We start from the raw sequence: 23,638 nt of genomic DNA on the forward strand, positions 1-23,638 counted from the left end.
GTAAGGGTGTGCTGTAGGCAAATACCACTTTGAGCTAGGGAAGGAGGGAAGGTCAAAAAGATCTTGCACTGAAATTTGGAAATGAAGAATCTCTACTCAGCCTGACACTTCTCTCGTTTGACCCACAGTTCCTGATAGGTGTTATGTATGTAGCCTGTCTTTAGCTGCCTTGAGACTGTTCCCATTCTAGGTTTGTCTGATCGTTCCCACCTGGTGTTCTGTGTACATGGAGGATTGTCTGTGTGTGGTTTCTGGGTAACATCAGGATGCCTGGGCCACATGGCTCAGGACTCCTAGGAAAGCACAGATTTATTAATAGCAAATGCAAGCGCCTGACTTTGCTTTGTAAGAGATAAACTCGATAGTTCAAACTTACTTGTATCTATGCCAACGTAGGCCTGCCTCCTGCACGGAGGAGCTGTACACATGGGTTCTTGACAGTGACTGAGTAATTGATTTCTCCACCTCTCTCCCAGGGAAAGGACTCGAGACCCTGGAAAGGAGTCCCTGATTCTCCCAGGCGCAGGCTAGTAGAACACAAAGCTGGGGGTAGCTTGGGGAGAGATGTCCCCTTCTGCAGGTATAGAAGTAGCGCCACCATTTACAACAGCAGAATTAAAAGCTGTCGTTGGAATAATATCCTGCATGAGGGAAGGAAGACACATCCGTGTAACGTGATTCTTCATAGAACGCCAATTTGCGGTCAAGGGGGAGGGGTAGAAATAGATCCCCGATTTCCAGGGCCTTTAGGCCATCCGTGGAGGGTGTAGGGGAATTGGAGGTCCACACAGTACCCTGGTGTCGTGCCGCTGAGAGACACAGGTGCCTTCACAATGCCCGTGCCTGGGGCCACCTTCTGACTAGGGGGACCGATTGCATTCCACCACGCAAGCGTGGGACAGCATGTTCTGGGAACTCTCGAGGGGCTACCAGCCGCAGGTGACTTGAACCTTGATGAGCTTTTGGGTGTTATGTAGGAGGGATAAAGGTGGTCAGACGCCTCCAGGGTCTATGCCTGTCTACAGAGTGACCTGGCCTGGAGTTTCTCAAGCGTGCAAAGTTCGTCAGGAGAAGTAAGGGTAGAGGTCGTAATAGGAGTCAGTGTGCCCCACATAGGGTGTGTGCTCACGCCCAAGCCTTTAAGGAGCAAAAGTCTTGGGTCGAGTTTAGTGGGTTTTGTCTAACATGAGGAGCGTGGAGCTCCCCGTATTCACTTCCCAGGGTGGTGCCAGCTTGGGCCTGTGTCATCTGGTACCTGTGTCATCTGGTTTTGTCACTGTCCTTGGGGTGCTGGGGGTTCGCTATGCATGTGTTACAGCTTCCATAGCTTTAGCAAAGTTTCAGGCTTTGCTCGGCTTCATTTTGTTTAAATTACTTGATCATCACTGAAACATTTTGTGAAGCTAAATTGCTGTACCAGGGCAAAAGCCAGGTACTATCGGAAAGTAGTGGACCTGTTTGGGGCCTTGTCAGGGGTCTTCAGGTCATTAGGTCCTGCTCCTCACGCAGATGGTGGTACCCTAGCCCTGGCTTCTCCTGTGCCCCAACTTTGGTACACCAGTCTGTCTCCCTGCTCATGCACAGGAACTTCTAAAACACTCCCGAAACACACCTCTTCTCTATAAAGAAGTTACCTCAGGTGTGTCCTTGTGATGGAAAGCGAACAGGAAACTTACTTATATTTTGTCCCAGCCACAAATAAGCATGGCTTTCGTTAGGAAGCAAACGTTTTGCTGATTTCAGTACAACCCTTAAGGACACTCTCATTTGCTTTCTGTGCCCTTATTTCCCTCATGGATCTTAATGTCTTAGTGGTGTGCTCATCCCTGGACCCAGTACCTGACCTCTGTGGGTTACAGGAAGGGCTTCGTGCCTGACTTCCCTTCAGTCCGCATTTGAGTGGCTGCAAGGCAGGACAGGCTGTCGGGACAAAGCAGAAGAGACGTCCTCTCTAACCCTCCAAAGGCCTTGCATGAGGCTTCCCCTTTGGCCCTTGGCTTCCTGCCTCCAGCGTCTGCAGGCCGCTCTCCGTGGGCAGAGTGCTGGAGACAGAGCCCTGGGAGCTCGGACTGCCTGCTCCCCAGCCCTTGCCATCCCATTTGGAGACAGGATCTTATGACTTGCCAAAGCTCTTCTCAAACACGCCCTCTTCCTGCCTCAGCCTGCCACTGTAGCTGCAGTTACAGGCACGTCCACTGTCTCCCGCTCCCGCCATCAGGCCAGGGCCTCACTTAAATGACACAGAATGACCTCAGCTCCAGGTCTGTGACTTCATCCTGTCAGGGAAGACCCTTTTTCCAAACAAGGTGGTGGCAATTGGGAGGTGAGCAGAGAGTTCCTTGACCTGCCCTGAGGTCCTCTGGGCTGACCGGAGAAGATGCAAAGCCTGACTCGGGCTGCGGAGTTGACGGCCAAGTACACAGAGATGGAGGGAGAGTTCCGGCAGACTGGGTTAGAGGCCAGAGGAGACGGTGAGCACCCGCACCCAGCACCCAGAGCTGGGCAGCTGTCTGGGAAGGGTCCCAAAGGAAGGTCAGCCGTCGGGACTTGTGCCCCGCACCTTGAGAAGATGGTGGCTGTTCTCCTCCTCCTCCTCCTCCTTTTCTTCCCCTCTTCCTCTTCTTGCTTTTTCTTCTCTTTCTCTTCCTCCTCTTCCTATTTTTTTCCTCCTTTTCCTCCTTCCCTTTCCCCTAGGGTATTCTTGGATGAGAACCCTCTCCAAGGGGGTACTCTGTGCTAAACATTACACCCCCAGTTTTCTTCCTGTAAAAGATTTCCCCACTGCCAGGTGATGTCTGTCATACCCAAGGGACAGGAGGGATTGGTGGAAAACACAATTGGGTGGGATCCTCCTCTGCCTTGGGCAGAGTTGGTCCTCCTCCTCGGCCTTGGGCAGAGTTGGTCCTCCTCGGCCTTGGGCAGAGTTGGTCCTCAGCGCTGTGCCATATCCAGTCGACAAGCCACCTGTAGAGGTCCCAGCTGCTGGCTTAGCAGGTGCAGGGCTCCAGGCTTCTTTCTGGGAGGGATGTGGAATGCTGGGTACATAGCAGACCCTCACGCTCCGACGTTGAAGGCGAATTCCATGCCAAACCTCTGTTCCGCAGCCTGCTCCGGATGTCTTAGCCCTTGGCATGCCGCCGCCCCGGTGCACACCTTGACAGGAAAGCAGCACTGCAGGAACACCTGTGTGAGCATGTGCACAAACACTGGCTCCCCGACAGAGCCCCAGCAGCTGGCCCCGTCTCTCCAGCCCTCCTTTCAGGGTGCTGCGGGGAGTGTGAGACTCACCCACAAGGAAGCTCTCGGGTTCTGTGTGCCCTGTGATCTGCAGGTGTCATTCACTACATGTCGTTAATGAAATGCTGAGAGGGTACTGGGGATATCCTATCCTTCCCGTGTCCCTGTATCCTCATTACATCCAGAGTTGCAGCTGTCACCGTAGCCAAGGGCAAGCTGAGGGGTTTGCATATATATTCATACAGAGCCACCTCTATATTCCTATGCATGGACGTGCATTTTCGCCAATTCGTGCATGGATCACTTGGGTCCGTGGCTTCATCTGATCATGGTATTCATCAGAGTGCATGCTAGAGTGTAAACAAAGGAGGCCCCCAACTCATGTCCACAGGGCGTGCCTGGCTAGTTAGGACTCACATTTCCCTAGATGGAGATATCAGAAGAGAAAGTGAAATACCCACAGCCGTATTCAAAAAACTTTCCTATACTTGCCGTGGGCTTTTCTCCTGGCTGTTCCGGACCGCCTCCTGTCTGTGTTGGGAAATCCCATCTGGGGACCAGCTTGGCACTCCACATACACAATTCCATTCCCCAGCACCGAGGCTCCTACCAGGGTCCCTGGGTTCTGGCCCTTTTGCGTGCTCTACTCTGCTGAGAAGCTCTGACCTGCACGAGAGCTGGTGCGGCAGATTACCAGCCCTGAGGCCACTGGTGGGGCTTCTCATGTTCTCAGTTTACTCCTGTTCGCTTTGGGTTTTTAAAAAGATATAAAGCACAATTTGGAGATTCAGAACTCTCCCCTTTAGGCTGGGGTTTAGCTCAACAGTATGCGTGAATGCCTGGCAAACCCAAAGTTGAGTTCCATCCTTATAACCCTCCTATTTTAACTCCCCTTTTAACTTGTACTTTTTGCTTATCCTCCTTGCAAACTTATGCTGCGTTAGCAGGCGTCTTCAAGAGGCTGTAACTGGAAACATCCTTAGTCTACTGGGCCACGCCTGTAAAGCTTGTGTACTGTTTTCCCGTTAGCCCCACAATAGCTTTCCGTCTGTGTGGCACAGATCTGAAGAGGATGGGTTTATTTACATGGCTCTCATCTTTGGGATTTCCAGTGCTTCCATGGTTGGCCCGTGAGGGTGAGAGTGTGTGGGGACGCAGAGCCAATCACACCACGGCCACGATGCAAATGAGGAAGCAGAAAGACTGGGGGTCCCCTTATCCACTCCAGGGAACAGTCCCAGTGACCTCGAAACTTGCATCTGGTCCCTGCCTCTTAAAAAGTCTTGTCATCTCCAGATAGCAACACCCCCTGGGGACCAGGCCCTCAACACATGGGGTGCGCATTGAGGGCATGGGAATCCAGGCTGCAGGAAGTCCCACAGTGGCCTGAATTGTCCGACGGACCCTTTGGACAGTCGTGGCTGTCTTAAGTCTCTGTAGGGAGGTTCGGAAGAACAGCCAAGCTGATTTCTAACTGTTCGAATAGGTACGGTAATGCAGTCTTTTAATGCAAGGACACATAATTCAGTTAGGCATGTAGCAGTTCATTTGCTGTGTTACTACCCTAATATCCCACACAGAGCGTAAGTTTAACCATAAGTCATAAAATAAGAGCACAAAGGAACATTACTAGGCCATCTTTTCTGTTTGTCTTTTGGTGGTACTGGCTTATGCAGTAAGCTACATCCCCAGCACACCACCTCTCTTTTTTTTTTTGGTTTAGTATTTTGAGACAGGTCTTGCTAACTCCCTGAGTTCCCCAGGCTTGGCTGGTGCTTGCAATCCTGCTACCTCAGCCTCCCAGGATGCTGGAATGACAGGCATGCAGCACCATGTTTGGCTGGTCGGTCGCTTCTCTGGTGAGGAGTTGAAAGGTATCTGCCTGCTGAAGCAAACAGTGCTCCTGTTAGGTACAGCCGCATCGCCCACTCCAAGCTCTTGTCCTAGTGACTGGATGTTTTCCCTTCTTAGCTTGTGTAAGTAGCACACCCCCTAAATCCAAGGACAGTTGAGCTCCACACAACTTTCGGGTCTTTCCTTGTACTTCCAGACTTGCACGTGTCCTAGAAAACACACTGTCTGCTTGCACTCCAGATAACTCACAAGCTTAATCCTCCACCATACACAAACATGGTGTAAGGCCGTCCCGCCGCCGGCACAGGTTTGAAAACCAACTGGCGGATCACACATCCGCTGAGCCCTTCCATCCAGGGCAAGATGTCCCCCAAGGGCCCCCCCCTCAGCCATCTGAGCATGCTGTCAAGTCAGGGGCTCCTGGAGAAGGTGAGTGGGTGTTTCTGAGCCCCTGCTGCGGTGTCTCGTGTGCAAGCCTGGGGCTGGGAGCTGTGGTTTTCACCCCATACTCCCCATCTTTCCAGCTCCCACTTGACTGCTTCTGAGTAGAGTGGTGTACATAGCAGGAAACCACCCCTTAACGCTCTGCGAGTCCCTCAAGAAGTCTTAGGTGCAATTAGTTAAAATCAGAGCCGTGTGAAGCACTGCATAGCGTGCAAATGCACAGCCCTTTGCAGAGGGACCTTGCTCCTTCTGTCATTTTCTTCATCCGTCCCTTGTTGGTGACAAGAAACAAAGCCAGTCCTGTGCTTTCAAGAGAGAGGTGCTGTGCAGGTTAAGGTCTACAGCCCAGAGTCGTGGGCTGCTCTGTGTTCGTCAGGAATTCCTATTTCAAAGGTCAGGCTCCCAGGGCTACCAGAATTGGCTGTCTTAGCAGATGGGGTTGTTAAAGAGGCAATCAAGGTGCAGTCAGGTCGGGACTAAGTCCTGACCCACTAGGACTAGCGCACTTATAGAGGGGAGAGGAGGGGAGAACACAGACACATAGCAGGGAAAAGTCAATGTCTGCAAATCCAGGGGAGAGGCCCAGGGAGGAGCCAGCCCGTGCCTGTACCTCGAGCTTCAGCCTCCTGGACTGGGAGAGAAGTGGTTTTATTGTTTACTGCTCTGAGTTTGATGTCAATTTGCCCTCGACAAGAAGCATCTCTGGCACATGCCTGAATCCACAGGGACCAAGGCTTTACGGGCATTTCCCTCCCAGAAGGAGGCAGTGAGTGGCCGAGGGCTGTGTGTACACAGCCCGAGGGAGCCTGCATCCTTTGCCTGGAGCTCTCTGACATCCCTCCGCCCCCAGCAACAGAAAACGTGGTGCGGCAGCTTGGGTTGCATCTTTAGAAGTGGAGCATGGCACAGTTTCCGTTCTCAACATGCTTTCCAGGTCTCACAGTGATGTGTGTTGTCCAATCCTTTCTTAAAATGCAACGTCTGCACTGAATGTGCTGCCCTGCGTTCCTTCTCATGGGCCCCTGGTAGATGGGGTTGTGACTGTATCAGTAGTAGTAGAAGGGTGGTCCCCCCAGCCAGGTGTGGTGGCCTCTGGAAAGTACCTCTGAAGAAGAGGCTTTGGGCAGGGGCACATCCCTGTGGAGTTCTGCGATTGGATTTTTCTAAAATTCAAAAATGATCCACATCACCCACATTGGAGGCATCATAGCATGATGGGAAAATGCAAAGAAAGAAACCCTCCTCCACCAGGTAATCCAATAAGAGTGGGGTTCATCTTTATGCCGTAATTCTGCAGAAATGGTGAAGCCTGCGCATGCTATTTCTTCCCCCACCTATGCGGAGTTGTTTCTGACAATGGCTAACCACTGTCTGCTGACCCCCTGGACTTCCAGCTGTGAACCCCTCATAAAAGATTACTGTGGCATCTCGCAGGGAGGGCTTGGCTTCTTGTTGGCTTCTTGTTCAACAGCCCAGCAGTCCGCAAATGTGTGGGCTGGGAGACAAGAAGAGCCAAGGTCCTGTCCCCTACCCCAAGTGACTGGCCAGTCTGGAGAAACACAGGCTTGATGATAGCTATTGAGGAAAACACAGCTTCATGCTTGTAGTGTTTAGTGTTTTGCTGACTTGGCAGGCCTAAAGCTGGTAGTCTGATCATCTGTTCAGAGGATGACAATATGCAGTGTAACAGCTATTCAATATTTTGAATTCCTATGTCTTTTTCATTGTTCGGTTTGGTTTGGTTTTATTCTGTTTTGCTCCGATTGATGGAATGGACAGCTATTTCAAAGATGACCAGATACATTGTGCTAGCCATTTTGGATGTACTGTTACCTTGTTTTGAAGTCCTTTATTGTGTTCATCGTTTCGTTTTTATTGGTTCTGTCCTGTTTTGTTTGATTTGACTATGCCCGAAGGTATGGGCAGCTGTTTTGAAGACAATAAGAGGCATTACGGTAACCGTTGCTGGTTTCCTATTACCTTGTTTTGAAGTTCTGTGTCACACTGTTTAGTTTTGATTGGCTTTATTCTGTTTATTTTTCTTGGCTTTATTCTCTTTAAAATAAAAATTGCAAAAAAAAAAAAAACAGTGAGAGAGAGAGAGAGAAAAGGGGATGCAGTAGGATTAACAGAATCTTTCCTTTGTGTTACTGGAGGTTAAATCCAGGCCCTGCACCCTGGGCTGTTCTTTTGCTCGATATTTCTGAAACTCTTGCTTTGTGGTGGTTCTGCAGGTTACAGTAAACATCTCCATTTATAGCAGAGTAGTTTGCATTAGTACCAATTAATGTAAATACCCCACAGGCCACTTGCAGTAACTTAAGTTCCTTCTCCCATCTGTGCTTTTGCTCTTGACATGGAAATGACACCTTTCCTCTTTCTGTGCCCATCATAGAGGTTAACAATCATTACGTCATGCACTTTCCTTTTAAATCACATAGAAAAAAAAGTTTCATTAAAAACACATTTACAGTGCTCTATAGGGTGTCTCTCGAGGGGCAAAATCAACTCCCAGCTGGGAATCAATGCTTTAGGGTCCAGAGGGAGAGGAGAGGGAGCTGGAGAGACACGGGGATGGTAAAGGAAGAGGAGGGAGGTGAGGAAGGAGGGAAGGAAATTACAGCATCGCCGTTCTGTGTAAGTAACATAGCAAAACTCAGAAAAGATGCCAGAGATTGTTTTGTTGTGGTTGCTGGATAATGAAACCCCTAAAATACGTATATACCAAAGGAATTATGTTTTAAAGCGTTTTTAAACCTGACTTGATGGTGTTTTCGAAAACAAAAAGCAAAAGTTAAAATTGATAGACCTCTTCCCTCTTTGGACCCGCTGCTCATCGACCCTGGTCTTGCACATAGTAATCGTGTGCTCCACAACGAAGTTATGCCCCCAGCACCGCAAATCTTGAATAGGTGATGGGTAACAAATCTTCAATGGGTGATACCTTCAAGTTACAACTTTTTTTTTGGGGGGGGGGTTCAGTAGGGTCTATTTAAATATGAGAAAAAACAGAAGCTGGATAATAGGAACTGGGGAGATTGAGCTTCTGCAAACAGGAAGGAGACCTAGAAGTTGTGAGAGGACCTGGGAAGTAAAAAGAATGTGGATGAGGTCCCTAGGCACACCACAACCCCGTGATGAATGACAGGGACGTCATCCTTATGTGCCACCCACAGGGACTGGTGATAGTTTCAAGGAATCCGTCTCGGGAGGCAAGCCTTTTCCCAGAGAGTGTTTCACGTCAGTGGGGAGGGACTCCAGATCCTAGCGCATCCTGTGAACTAGCAGGAACACCCCATTGGCTCGGGGCGCTGCCCGAGGCTGGTCCTGAGCCTGCCAGGACTGCAGAGAAGAAGCCTCTCTGCTGCCCCTCGCAATGCAGAGGGAGGCGGGCACACTATGGCAACAGCCGCTGCCTCCTTACAGGACACACATGAGCAGGCTCCTCCACCTTCTGCCACTCTGCTGTGTGGGATTCCAGGCAGGCCCAATAAGGAAGACAGACATAAGAATGAGGTGAGCTGTCTGGGATCAGGAAAGCATTTCATTCAAAAGGCTTTGTCAGAGAACCGGAGAGAGTGCGTACCCTTATGCCCCCGACACTGGCACCCTCTAGTTTGCATCCTAGGCTCTTGTCGCTTAGTTATGCCTGCCAGCTTCTCCTACAGGTGAATAAACAGTCCTTTCATCCCATACCTGCCAGGTTCCTGAACCACGCTCCCTCACATAGCCCAAGGTACAGATTTTGGACCCTCTCCACTGTGCACACCTGGATCCGACACTCTTGATCCTCACAAGTGTTTGGCTGGAGCTGCAGGGCAGCCCTGGCACACCTCCTGCCACTGAGCAAGCCAGGAGCCCCTTACCTACAGTGTCTTCTCTCCGAGGAGCCCCCAATTTCCAGGTCCGGGGCATGCCGTCACCCGCAGGGAGCCAGGGTATCTCACTGGCTCTTCTCTTTAAATGATCCCTTCTCTTCCACCTCCCCCATAATTATACAGAAAATGAGGTGGAGCCTGCTTTTATCTGGGAAGGTGTGGGCATGGAATGTGGACCTGAAGACACCCTGTGGCTGTATTGGGGTTGTGCCCTGCTTCTGCTCCCCACCGGTGACACCCCCCCACAGACAACCCTGGGGGTAAGAGCCTGGCCGCCCCTGCAGCCTCACAGTGTTGGGGTGACAGAACCTTAAAAAGAGCATAAAGGAGTAAGGTTGCAGGGAACGCGCTCTTCCATGTTTGGCTCAGGTTGCTGGCACTGGCTGGTTCCCAGGAAATAGGGTGCTTGCAGCAACACAGCACCTCTCCGTAGGCACTCATCATGCATGTAGGATGTCCTGGCTTTGTGATGCTCTCATCTGAGCTGATCTCACAGGGCACTGTGCTCCTGAACCTCCATAGCAGTGAACAAAATGGACCTCTCCCGTTTGTACTTCACTCAGCCTCTGGTGTTCCCACGGTGGCCTGTTGCCTTGTTTTTATCTGCTGTCTTGCACTAGGGAGCCCAATCCTGTTTGTTCCTGCCGTGGCTTTCTTTAAGGAGCAGCTCGTTGTATGAAGACATGACAGTTTGAATATCCCCTTTCCTGCCCAAGCTCTTCTGACCCCTTTTCAGGCTTTAGCTATTCCAGAGCAAGCTGCCACCATGAATATCTATACATAGGCCCGATGTAAACAAATGCTCTCTTTTCTATTGGCTAACACTCATGGGGTCTTGGGGGTCGCCATACACCTGTAGCTTCAAGGCTTGGTTCCTAGTTTGCTGCTATTCCGGTTGGAGGAATCTTTAAGAAGTGAGGTCTACTGACAGTTCTTTGGGTCATTTAGGGTATCTTCCATGAGAACTTTGGGTCCAAAGGTCTGATTCCCAGCTCTGAGGTGTCTCCTCCAAAGCAGAGAAGCCAGTCATCGGTCAGGGACTAAACCTTCTGAAACTGAGCCTAAATAAACCTTCCTCCTTTTTATATTGACTTACCTCTGGTATGTGTTACATGGATAGAAAGCTAACAGCCTAGGACAAGATGCTCCTACCGCTTAATAGCAGTTATAGACCGAACTTTTAAAGAAACTACAAATGCGCTTTCTGTGTTGGGTTACACCTGTGCTGTAAAAGGTTGCTGCATACCTAGTGATTGAAAACTAGGGCTTCCTGCTCAGTGCTGGAAGCCAGAGGTCCGCCGTCTCAGGGTTTAAACACAGGTACCGACAGAACCGTGTGCCTTCTGAGGTTGCAGATCGTCTGCATCATTTCCTAAGCTACCCTATTTATGTAACTTGCGTGTGCTGTAGATTTGTTGGACTTGCCTTTCATCTTGGTCATCATTTCCTTTTTTTAATGTGAGATTATATTTCCTATAGCCCCTGTTATTTGTTTTGCTTTTGTTTTTATTTCTGCTCTCGTTTCTGAAAACTCCTGCATGTAGCTTCCCATTTCTTCCATCTCACTGTACTCTGAGCTTGTCCTGCGTGGACTGGAGGCCTGGGGTTGCATTTTGCGTTTGTGTCTTGTCATTTTCTGTTTTCTATTTTTCGTCCTGTTTTCATGTTTATCATATTAAGGTAGCCTTATCACTAGTATTTCTCAGTGATGTCTTGTAGGTGTAGGTGATTCTTGGTTTTGAGGTCTGTCCCAAGAATCTACCTTCCCAATATATTAAGGATGGAAGATTGCTATCTATTTGGCTCTGCACGCTGCCTTTCATACTGGACTATGGTGATGTGGTTAGTACCCCAGGTAATCACAGTGTTGGTCATACAAGAGAGAAAAACTGATTACAGTATATGTGATATCCTGGCTGAAGTAGTACCATTAGCAATAACAATAGCATTAGCACATCCTGACAGCTGACCAAGGTGGGAACTATTAATTTGGTTCCTTTAACCATAGGAGCGAGCTCTACAGGTACAATAATTAAGATCCAACATTTACTGGAAACATATGCAAGCAATGAGTCCCCCCCCCCCAGACTGATTTTTCCTGCTGGCTCTGTAGGGCCCTTGGGAAACTGTCCCACTGCTGCTGGGCCATGCTGGGGCCATCCTTGCATACTTTTCTCTAAGAGCTGGCCTCTAATTTGAAGCACGTGTTACTGACACACTTAATTCCATGCTCCTCGATTCTGCATTTCAGTCTAAAACTCCTAAACCCAAACACAGCGTACCTTGTGTGCAAGCTGAGTTTTAAAGGCTAAACGACAAAGCTGAATTTTAAAGATTAAACAGCCAAGGACTGTGTGTGTCCTTTTCTTCTGTCAGGTACAGCACAAAGGATGCAGGTGGCTGCAGGAAAAGTGCTGCCAGCCTGTTTGGAGCTTGCGGTGTCTGCTGAAAATGTGGACCATTACCCTTCTCTTCCTCTTCCATTCTTACTGCCTTGTCCTCTGCATAGTACTTACTGGGAATCTGTTTTTTGGGTTTTGTTGGTACTGTAGCTTGCGCCTGACGTCAGGTCTCAGAGAGAAGTCATTGGATGATTGGTGTCATCCTTGGCCCGACATCCTGTATCCGTGGTCCCCACATCAGGGCAGCATTCCAGCATCTAGATTGGCATTTTCTTAATTATGCACCATGTAAGAGTCTGGGTGTCCCTGTATTGTTTTGAAGAAATTGTATTGAGCTTTTCATTTCTGATGACTGCTTGATTTGGTATTGCAAGGGCTGTTGGGTCCCCGCTGTGCAGTCTTCTGTGTGCCTAGCACCCCAGTCACCCGGCTCATGAGTGTCATTGCATGGCAGTCACGTGCCATTTCTGCGTATCTGAGGTTGATACCCGCCTCCCCACAACCTTCCTCTGTGATTCTCATCAGTAAGTAGTAAGCTCTCCACATACTTTGGTGACCCAAAAGATTCCAGGTCTGTAAATATGCCCCAGTGCAGCCTCTGCTCAGCCATTAGAAACTTGGAATGAATTTTAGTTCAGGGGAAAATTAAAGTTTTGGTGGGTTCGAATTCTGCTTTATATAAATCATTGCGTAGCGACCTGTCAGGATCCAAAACTGCAGACTACATGAATGAGCTCAGGTGGCAGGCCCTGAGAAAGGGGCACAAGGTGCCACCCAAGGCTGTGGGCATCTGAGTCCCCCTCAGGATGACATTTCCCCAGGAAAGTAGGTCCTCTGTCTTCCCACTCCCTGACCCCATAACCAAGTTTTCTTAAGTGGGTACCGCAAGCATAGCGCGTCCCGAATGGCCAGCATCAGGGGAGGATCAGGAACAGATGGTGAGGACTTCTCAGCTGACAGCGCCCGGCCAGGTGTGGCAGCAGGGGAACCTGGGTTCGGCTGGGACCATGCCGAGGCTTTGCTTATGAGTTGTGAGTGTCAGGAAGAGACCAGGAGGCAACTTAAGGACCCATGCTTCCAGCTGCTACAGCCAGTGGTCCAGGTCCTGACTCAGCCTGAATGCCATGGACCTGCAAGCTGGTGTGGCCCTGGCTTTGCAGATCTTCTGCATCCTAGGAGGAAGAGGCCAGGGCCATTGGACCGGACATGCTTCTTCATACAGCACCCTGAGCTGCCTTCGCCAGGCTCCCAGGCAGAACTGGGAACCTGAGAGAGGGGATGTGGCCCTGAGTGGGCCGATGAGTATAAGCTGGGATACAGACGCCCGCCTCTCCTGCGGGCAGGAGGCCAGGGTGCCACCCTTGCCACCATCGCCAATCGGAACCCAGTCAGCCCCACCACCTACCCCATTTTCCCTGTCCACTTCCCACTCAGGGCCTGTGAGAGACAATCAAGTGTGTTCCCCAAGCCCGCTGTGTGGGTTCCCTGCTTTGTCAGCTAGTTTCTTCAGCTCCCTGAGAGCAGTACCCCCATAGTCAAGGTGCGCTGGATGTCAGGCCTTTCATCCCTGTGAGGCCACCCTGCTCGCAGGGTCCTCCAGGCAGGTGACTCACCTTTGCCACACTAGCAGGAACATCAAGCCTCCGGGATGGTGCTTAAGGGCTGTAGCCCAGGGTGACCTTCAAAACTCTGGCTTCCTTTGGGGCTGGGGGAGCTGAGAAACAACCCCAGGTGCTGTGGAAAGGTCAGGCAGAGCCCCAGGGAGAGCAGCCCACAGATCTGTTTGGAAAGCGTAAACCTTTCTCCAGCCAAGACCCAGCCTCCCATTTCCTGTAACCGAAACTTGGCTTTTCAACATGGCTGTGTCACTGACCAATCAAATTTCAGAACTGGGCCTTTATTTTCCCTTTGTATCTGTCCAAAAGGGAGCCGAGAAAGCGGATCCCATGTGAGACCATGCATAGATGGCAGATACATGAAATTTCTAGTTCCACTCTCAGAGCAAGGCCACCAAGGGCCACGACTGTTTCAGGTCGAATGATCCCAGATCTAAGAAGATGCTCCTTTCCTTGAGTCTAAGAGTGAGATGGAGCAATCCTCCCTCCCTTTAAAGACAGTATGTCCCATTAAGGTGTTACTGTTTCTCTTCCAAGGCGCTTTTCTGAAATGGAAACCATCGTACTGGGATCTGTTTCCAAGGGGTGATATTCCTGTGGCCAGGAGCACGTGGAACTCTGATTGTCATTCACATCTCTTTGGATGCAGCATTACTTAATCTCAATTAACTGAGAACTCCAATTAATTGGAATCATTCATTGCAATTAAGTTTAGCAAGGAAGGGACAGCTTTACACTTACTTATTTAAGGAATTTTGCTTTCACCACAAATACGTGAATGTAAATTTGATTCAGGGTTGAGGAAATGGGAAAGGACTGTGTGTGTGTGTGTGTGTGTGTGTGATAATGGGATGTGATGTAAAGGAACATGTAAAAATCAGGGTGAGCGCATCATCTCAGTTTTTATTTCTACTCGTGAATCTGGACATTAAATTGATACCATGGGTTTAATTGGGGGTTAGTGAGGGTTGATCTGTGTATTAAATCGCTGGGTCCAGAACGTTAGGCTCTGCAGGAGACACACATCCGGCTCAGCCGATCTCTTTCCTGCACTTTTCTGGACCGTTGGGCAGGGCACATAGCACCTGTGTGCAGCCCAGTCTCTGGTTCTGTAGATCTCGGGCCCAAGGCATTGGACCTCGCTTCCCACCTCAGGGCGTGCTGATGGCTGTGCCCCCTCCACACTGGGAGAAACAGAAGTGGGGACCACCTAGCGTGAACAGCCTGGGGTTTTGGTTCTCCTCTATTCCACACTTCCCCATCACCTGCTCATTGGAAACTCTTAGAAAAAGGGCAGGCTCAGGTGCATCATGACACACTGTGGGTGCTGGTTTTATTTTTAGTGCAGCTTCAGCAAGCATTTTAGGAATGTCCCCTTGCTGGTCAGTCCTCACCATCTATGTACCCTTGATTCCAGGATCCCCACGGAGACTTCAGTCCAGGGATGCTCAAGCCTCTTACATGAATGGGCATAGTATTTGCACATAATGGGTGCACACCCTCCTGGAGTGGCCTTTAAATCCTGTCTAAATCAGCACCTAACAGGGTTGAAATGCTAGGTAAATAGTTGTGATGTGGGAAATCATAGCAAAAACGTCGCCCAGGACAGGACAGTCTCTTTTTCCCAGCCTGTCCCTGGTTGTATCCACACTGACAGCGCCCATGGATAGTCTGCAGAAGACATTATTGAGTGTGTTGCATTGGTCCCCAGCCTTCCTCCAGGGCAGGGGTCACTGCATCTGGAGCATGTGTCATCCACCTGGAGGCACACCTGCCACTCCTGTTGATCATGCGTGGCAGCTTCCTGGCCTCTGGCCACAGTGCTCTGTGCCTGTTACAACTTGTGCCCCGGTATAAAATCCAAGGAAACAAGAGACTGAAAATTTAGGTAGCAAAGGCTTTATTTCTAGGCCTGGTGGCAAGTCTCAGGGAGCCAATTTGGAGACTGTGTCCCAGAGACTGAAGGGAGGACTTTAAAAAGAGGCTGGAGGAAAAGGGTGGGGGGAGAAACAAAGAAACCTGCAGAGCCATCAAACTTGTTGACCCCAATCTGGAAACTGTATTGCTGTCCACTTAGCTCTGACAATCTCGGGAGTTCCTGGTGTTTCTCAAATTACTCCCATCTTACAGACTGACATTATCTCAGAGTGGCACATCTGTAGCAATATTTGGGGAAGAAAGTGGAGAGTTAATTATCCCAGGACAGCTCGTTTTCGCTAGTGGGTGCGAATGGGTCAAGAGTTACAAGAAGCTGAAACTTATGTTTTACAAAGATCTGATATCTAACTCATTTGATGCATACAGAACAAAAGGAAAGCACCGATTGGGGTTTGGGCCATAGTATTTCCCGGTAATTTCTTTGAAGCTAAACAGTTCTTAAAATTGGGGCAGGCTCATTTTATGACAGATCATCACCGGGTCGGGAAGAGGTCACCAGAAACCCAAATTCTTTATGGCCTAGATAGATAGGTGAGGGGAGAGGGAGGCAATAAGGCGCCATACAGAACAGAAAACGGTGGTTATGTGTCAAGGTCAGGTAAAGGGTTAAACTCATACACAAATCTCTCTGCACACAAGCAAGTTACTTCAAACAAGTGTAAATTAGTGGGCCATGCTAGTTTTCTTTAGCTCTTTAGGGGAGAATAGATGCGCCTAACAGTGATTAACAACCCTTGTTAGCTTGTTTTAGCACAACTTCTGTAGTTTGTAGAGGGCAACAGTGGTTAACATATCAATTAGGTGAGATTCTTGCAATTCTTTACAGAGGAGAGTATTGCTCAACATATCAATTAGGTCACTTAACATATCAGTTAGGGAAAAAGGATTAAAAAAAACACATTTAGTAAGCCACGTTGCAGGTTTGCTATAATACACATATAACGAAGCTATTTTCTTAGAGTACAACAGTGCCTACCTTCCCCTCCACCCCCCTCCCGGCTCCTTCCACCACCACGGTTCACCTGGTCCCCCCAGGCACCCACCTGCGCCCCGCACATGCCAGCCAAGAAGCAGTTCTGGCTTCACACAGGTTTCTGTCCTCACCTGAGGTCCATCGTGGTTTCCCCCGCTACACCCTATCAAAAACAAAATCTGGATTTCCTGGTAGAGCAAACAGAAGCAATTTATGAAGGCTTTAAGCTCAGCAGGGAAGAAGGCATATATATATATATATATATATATATATATATATATATATATATATATATGGGCTAGATCTGCCCAGCACTTTTGCGCCCTTGTATTTTATTTTAGCTCCACGCCCCCTTTGGAAAGATGGTGCCTTTAATTTCCAGTATGCCGCCAGCCACCAGCTCTGTTGTGTCACTGGGTCTGAGGAATTTAATTACTTGTTTAGATCCTTCCTTACTCTAAGGAGGATTTACGGTGATTTCCATCTAAATGGTGAGGAAAAGCGGCTGTCTGCGTAGTCCCCCTACAGATTTGTAATCCTCCGGCTCTGTATGTTTTAAATTAAAAGCTCTGTGACATTCTAATCTTTAAATAAACACTCTTTAAATCATTTTAAAGGATGCAGCTATTTTTGTGTCTTTGGAGCTGGGGTTCCTTTGGCGCCCTCTCCCTCCCCTTACGTTGCTCTGCCTTCCCACCTGGCCCCCCTCATCCTTCCTTTGCTTTTCTCACTCACTTCTGCCTCACCTGCTAGAGGAAAGCAAAATGCACTGCCTGGCTGCCAATCTGCCTGTCTCCTTGCCCCGAGAGCCCTTCTCCGTTTTTCTGCCTCTCCGCGAGGAGGGAACTAAAAGCGGTGCCCATTAGTGGGTGATCCTCCCCGCCCGCCTTCTCGTTCAGCCCTCCTGGTACTGCAGAAGAGACGAGATGAGTCCTTTAGTGAAGCCGAGTGCAGGGTGGGCCCAGCAAACCTCCCATTACTCGGTTGTGATCCATACAGCGGCTTCTGCTACGCACCGCGCCAGGAGGCCTCCTCTTCAAGGCCAGGCTCGCCGTCTTTTGTACTCAATAAGAGGTCACTGATTTCTCCAACCTGCCGGTCACGCTGTCAAAATTTCCAGGATCCAGAAGGGTAGAGAGGCTGAGATTTCATTCATACCATTTACAGCCCTGCAGTAAAGTACAGCCTCTGTAGCAGAGACACAAGAAGACAATCAAAGCGCTGAAGACGAAATTGACCTGGCAAGGCAGCCGCTGGCACTTGCACCACACCATGAAACCACAGGAAAGAAGAAAAGCACTCTTTCTGTTGCTGTGACTGCAGAACACACAGGTCCATTTCACAGGCCAGGTGTCCAGGGGCTGAGGTGAGCAGGGATGGGGGGCCAAGGGGCAGCCTCTGCCCCACTTCCAAATGGAGAGCTAGAGAGTTCCTGCAGCAGGTGCAGCGTGCCCCAAGACCAGCATGAGGGGCACTGCCCTCCGGGGGTCCCCATGCCTGAGTATGAGGTAGCAGGAACCCCAAGCCCACCCCACAGGTGGTAGGGGTGTAGGGCTGTACAAAAGAGTTCCGCTTGCCAAACCTGCCTGCACCTGGGTTCCTGCAGGGATTTGCAAACCCAAAAATCACAGCAGCAGCAAAAAATAGTGGATGGGAGACAGGGCAGTGATCAGAGCCTGCTGTGTTCTCACCTCTTCTGTGAGAAGGATGCAAAGAGTCAAGCGCACAGGCCGGCAAGCAGCACCAGAAAACCAGGGACTGTAGAGAGGACAGGATGCTTGGTGCCTGCATCTGGTCCACGTGGCCCCCAGCGCTGGCCTCTGAGGAGAGCAGGTGTCAGGGTCCACACCTGCTGAAACCATGTCTGTCCTAAGGGTCTGCGCTCTTGACAGCTTCCACAATGGACTTAGGCACTTCCAGGTAAACGCCAGTGTTTATGTGCATATGATGCATATAAATATACTGTACATTCATGCGTGTGCATAAGCACATGTGTACATGCATGTAAATACATAGGTTCAAATATACGCTTGTATGTATGCACAGGCACGATTTGCGTTTATACACCTCCACCTACTGAAGTTAACTTGGAGGCAATACCATTATGTGCATAATGCTGATAGAATATTGATAAATAACTCCAGTCTGTGATTCTATGCCTCATGTGCATATACATCGTACTGTTTGTGGCCACGGTTTTTCGATGTCAATCAGTACTGCATCTCTGAGTGTAGAAAGAAGATAGGTTATACACCTTTTGTTGCATTTTTCCATGTCATCTTGGAAAGCCCAGCTGGAAGCCATCAGAGTCACTCAGTTCTTTGGAGAACCATGGGGTCCAGCTGGGTAGCTCCACAACCCATCCCACGAGGGGGTCCTTGACCCGAGGCAGGGCCTCAGTGCCAAAGCTAGAACAGAATCAGAGCATGAGTTGGGTGTCCGTCACACAAGTGCGGTGACTTTGTCATTAGCCGTGTGTGACCCACCCCACCTCTGCTTTTGGGGTGTGCAGAATGCCCCAGGAAACCCAACATCAGGAAGGACCCTGGATAGGAGGCTACCACACACAAGCTTTGTGGCTTCACTGGGCCCTTGAGATCATGGTCAGCTCCACGCTGCTTACCTGGTTTTCAAGCTGCAGTGTTCACTGGTCACTGGTCATGCCTTTGCACTGGCCACTTGGGTAGCTTTTTGGTGAGCTGACCTTGTAGAGCCATGCTGAAGGCAGAAGATAAAACACTAGCGTCTCATGAGCACACACTGCTTGCCCAATGCCCTTCCAGGAATCTTTCTTAGGATGACCCAAATGGGCAGCTGCACAGGTACACATCCAGTGCTGTTCGGGGGTCACTAATGCTGACTGTAGTATTAACCATAACTGGTAATACCAGCCCCAGTGCTCCATAGTAAAGTGCCGTGGCTAGGGTGGAACATCATGAAATAGTGTCTCCACAGCCTGTTTCCAACACTGATGCGTGGTTGGTTGATTGCCACTAGTCAGCCAGACTAGAAAGACTGATCCTGGGCACTGCCTGGACTTTAATGCCCCACAGTTGTCATATTAGCGCTGTGCATATGCACCTCATGGGGATATGGAGAGCAGAACCCAGACATGTGGAAACCATACATATCCTCCTCGTGTGACCCAAGCTGGGATCCCGTCGTCAGGCCAGCCTGTTGCCTTTCTGTGATGTTGATAGTACATAGCTCTGTGCATGTCCCAGCACCTCGCAGTTGGGTGTCATCACATGGGTGCCACCCCAGACCCCGAGGGTGTCTTCTTGAGCTTGCCTGCAAATTCAAGATGATGCCAAATGCCGTGGGTTGCAGTCGGTGATCCCAAGTGTACGTGGCCATTACGTTCATGTGAACAGAAGAACAGTCACCCACATCTCATTTTTCTCCTGATGGCTACCTTTCTAGGTCATTGGTCCAGAGACTTGAATTCCAGCCTCCTGGAGGGGGTGACCTAGCCACTTTTCAGCAAACAGGACATCTAAACATGTCCTACTTTCCCGTCCAGAGACTACCCCATGTTATTTTAAGCTGCCGTAACACAGACTTTATGACCCGTATTCTAAAAATCTCTTCATCTTTTGCGCTTGGTTTTTGTCTCTGCAGATACCGAGCGGCTGTATTCAGTGGTGTGTCAAGAAATCTGCAGTCGCTACCGGAAGCAGTATGGCTGAGACATGAAGTCACTGATGATGGGGAAGACAGCGTTAGAAGCTGCCCAGATCATCATAGACATCCTGCAGCTCCCCATGTGCAAGGAGGAGCTGGTGGAGGAGTGCCATGGGAAGTTACAGGCACTGTTCCCCACCGCTGAGCTCATGCCAGGTACTTCCTCACCCTCTGCTCCTCCCCTGCCCTTCCTCCCTACTCCTCCCTCCTTCCTCCGCTTCTTCCCGCTGTCATATCCCGTGCCTCAGCATTGGGAGCACTGTACATCTCTTTAAGTCCAGAATGCGTAGTTTATCTTGTTGCATCTTGCTAAGTCTCAGGACTGCACCCGTGAGATCTCCATTGGCCCTAGAGGATGAAGGTTCAATCCACCTGCTTAAAAGAACAGACTTCAGTTGCACAGATGTCTGGGGTGCAAAAATCACCTGAGCTTTATTTAATGTAGATTTTTGTTTTTGTGGTACAAGAGGTCAAATCCAGCCCTGGCTGGCACTCCACTACTGAGCCACACCACAGCCCTATATTTAGTTTCAATCAAGATTAGACTCAGGTCAGAATTGCTTCATATGGCACGCTAGTAAGTGGCTTCACCTCTTCCTCCGTGAAATCAGACACAGAATTAAAATTCCAGCAGTTATTCAAACTTTAATAAATTGATAAGGAGCTAAAGCTCCCCATACGAGTTTAATTATAAAAAAAATTGCAGCCCTAGTTTATTTTCAGTATGCCTGTGCATCACATAGATAACCATTCTAGTGTTTGTGTGTCTGTCCATTTATTTGGGGGTGCTGAAGAGTGAACCCAGGTCTCACACAGGGTGGGCAGTAGCTTACCACTGAGCTACCCTCACTGCCCCAGTCCTGGATGGAATATGCGTGTCTCAGTATCTGGTGTCTCCTCGGAGAAGCTGCTCCATTCCTGCGGTCCGATTCACCCTGGTTCCATTAGAAAGTAGACTTCGTGCTAGAAGTGAGAATGACAGACATCCTGCATTTCAGGTCAGACAGTACTCAAAATGGGCTCTTGAGTACACCTCTAGGATGACAGTACAAATACTGTCTTCTGTCTTTAGAATTCCTGGCGCCCAGGGAGGAAAAACCAGTACTTCATAATGGTAGTATAATTTTAGTTTTAAAATTATATTAATATTGTGCACACACAATTTTGAAATGCATGTTGTTATTTATAGTTATACGTAGACAGCGATTATCTCCAAACCTGCCAGGTGAATGTTCCTGGGAATTAGAGTTTTCCTGCAAGAGCTTCACATGGTCTGTCCTTGGATGTCTCACACACACACACACACACACACACAGAGCTTGTGATTATTCTCCCTGAATCTGCTACAAGCCGAGGTCTCCATCGCAGGCTCGGTGAGTACCAGCTCCATGGTACACCGCCCTATGCGTCTTTATCTATCCACAGCGGCTGCACCAGAAGTTGTCAGTCATGGCGACTCTTGATGCAAACACAGCCAGACCCTTCATACAGTCTTAATTGTGGTTTCAGGAAAATAAGAACAAAGTGCTTCGCATCAAGCATAACATCTTCATCCTAATTTAAAGGCGCAGGAGTTTGTGAGTGTTGACTCAGTTTGCGTGGTTACACAGCAGTTCTCCTGAACTCTTCAAAGTCTAAAACACCCTCTGAACGAAATCTGCTGTGTCTCCCTTTTCTCATCGGTGCCTGTTAGGCCTCAGCACCCACCGTGGGTCTCAGGCTCAGGGTTCTCCTGTCCCCGCTTCCAAAGTGCTAGGGTTACCAGCGTGTCCCACCATGCCTGGCTCTTACGGTTTTGAAATGCCTTTTAGGAACACCATCGCACATTCACTAGGTCACTTCTTTCAGTCCCCTGATAGATCTTTTGACTTGCAGAAACTTTCTCCTGTAACCTAAGTGGTGCTGTTGTTTGGAGCCGTTGGTTCTCTCCAAGGAGCTTGTCACCCTGGCTTCCCTGATATGAACTTGGCCATTATTATTGGAGGACTTTGGGATAGCTGTGGTGCTTTTCAGGGGAACCCTGGTCCTTATTTTGAGTGTGCTTCTTGGCTCCAGTGTAGAACCGTCAACCTAATGGCACAGATTTTTCCCCCGACTGGCATAGACTTTCTAGGTTCCACCTCTGACCTTTGGGCCTTCCCAGCGCAGATCCATAAAACAGCCTTGCATGAGTCATTGTCTGGGGCTCTAGGCCTCCAGCAGGATTCATGGGAGGCACTGTGATGGGCTGCTGGACTTCAGCTGGACTCTTGCAGGACATTGCTGTGGGATCCAGGCCCCCAGCTCCATTTTCTAGGTCTTTAGTGTTGTGGACAGATTCTTGCACTTTCTTTTATTTAACTCTGGGTGATCATCATAAAATAATATTGTAAATTGTGTCCTGTATATAATTGTTCTCCTCGCAACGTCTGACTGCAACTTAAGCTGTGAAGATCTTAATAGTACTAAGATTTGCAGTCTCACAGATGCGGGATGTCTTTCCATTTATTTATAGGCATCTGTTTGTTTTTTTTTTTTTTTTTTCCTTGACATTTAAGTGCTTTATTATTGGCACCAACATTTGAGTCTAGGGACTGATTTCCTACAATGTGAAAATAAGTAATTTACATCATGATAATTAATGTTATGTAATGTCACATTTATTGTACATTTTGAGCATTTATGTTGCATTTTTGTTTTATCGCTTTTCTTTACTTTCTTTTATTGCATTCATTGTTTTTATTGTTGCTATTCTATTGTTTTATGTGTGTCTTTGGTTTCTTGCAGCAGTCTTTTGTGATTTCAATGCAGAGATGTTTCAGTTCTTATATGTTTATTCCTAGATACTGCATTAGGTTTCTATGTAATTTTGAGTGGAATCGTGTAATTTACTTTGAAAATTTATATTGTTTCGTGTAGAGAAATGCATCTGATTTTTAATTTTCCTTTTAACTTTTCTAAACTGCTTTGTTAGGTTTACAGTCTGGTGTGTGATCTGATATAAAATCATCTCTCTTGCCTAATTTTGCTGGCGAGGACTTCTAATACTGGGTCAGAACATCTCACCTTGTTCTTAATCTTAGAGAGAAGCTTTTAGTGTCTCCATTAAGTAGGTGGTAAGCTGTGAACTTTGTATATATGACCTTTATTAGTTTACCTTGATTCCTTGTTTGCTAAGTGCTTTGTTGTCTCAGTAGATCCAGAAAATGGAAAACTAAAATAACAGAAACATCAAAACATCACCGTCATCATCATTAAATCTCAGGGCTTCAAGCTTTCCTTGGATCCTCTGCTTCTTTATGGTTCCGCCTTAGGAACTAGTCTATTTTGAGGGCATCCGTTCTGCCATGAAATGCACTCTAAGCCTTGTTTGTTTCTGTGGTATTGATTGTAATTCCTGCTTTTTATTTCTGATTTTAATTATCTGTGTTGTCTTCCTTTTTTTTTTTTAATACCGTGCTTACTTCCTGACCTAGAGTCCTTTTCAGCATGCAAAGTGCCCTTAATGTATTGGATGTGCAAATGTCCTTTGCTCTCAGGTCTTGTACCTGGTTTTCTTTGTACAGTTCTTGCCCTGTGTCCTGAGACATAAGTCTCAGTTTTGAAAGTCTGCCACGCTGCACCTGGCTGGTC

The 23,638-nt window shown here is 48.7% G+C and overlaps 1 protein-coding gene across 3 annotated transcripts in view; it reads left to right on the forward strand.

Annotated features, from left to right (window-relative positions):
* The window catches only part of LOC100717999 (pseudouridine-5'-phosphatase-like), a 57,208-nt gene that overhangs the window by 6,790 nt on the left and 26,780 nt on the right, over window positions 1-23,638 (forward strand). For 2 of the 3 annotated variants that reach the window (XM_013145440.3, XM_063243267.1), the window contains exon 2: window positions 19,964-20,182. In XM_013145440.3, coding sequence (XP_013000894.1) covers window positions 20,035-20,182 — 148 coding nt within the window. In that variant the 5' untranslated portion in view covers window positions 19,964-20,034. Of the gene's footprint in view, window positions 1-17,082; window positions 17,709-19,963; window positions 20,183-23,638 lie in introns of those variants that run through there. The other variant, XM_063243268.1, reaches the window with a different exon arrangement.

The sequence above is a fragment of the Cavia porcellus genome, unplaced genomic scaffold (genome assembly GCF_034190915.1).
Source record: "Cavia porcellus strain 051 isolate PalLab524CR breed Dunkin Hartley unplaced genomic scaffold, mCavPor4.1 scaffold_37, whole genome shotgun sequence".
NCBI lineage: Eukaryota > Metazoa > Chordata > Mammalia > Rodentia > Caviidae > Cavia > Cavia porcellus.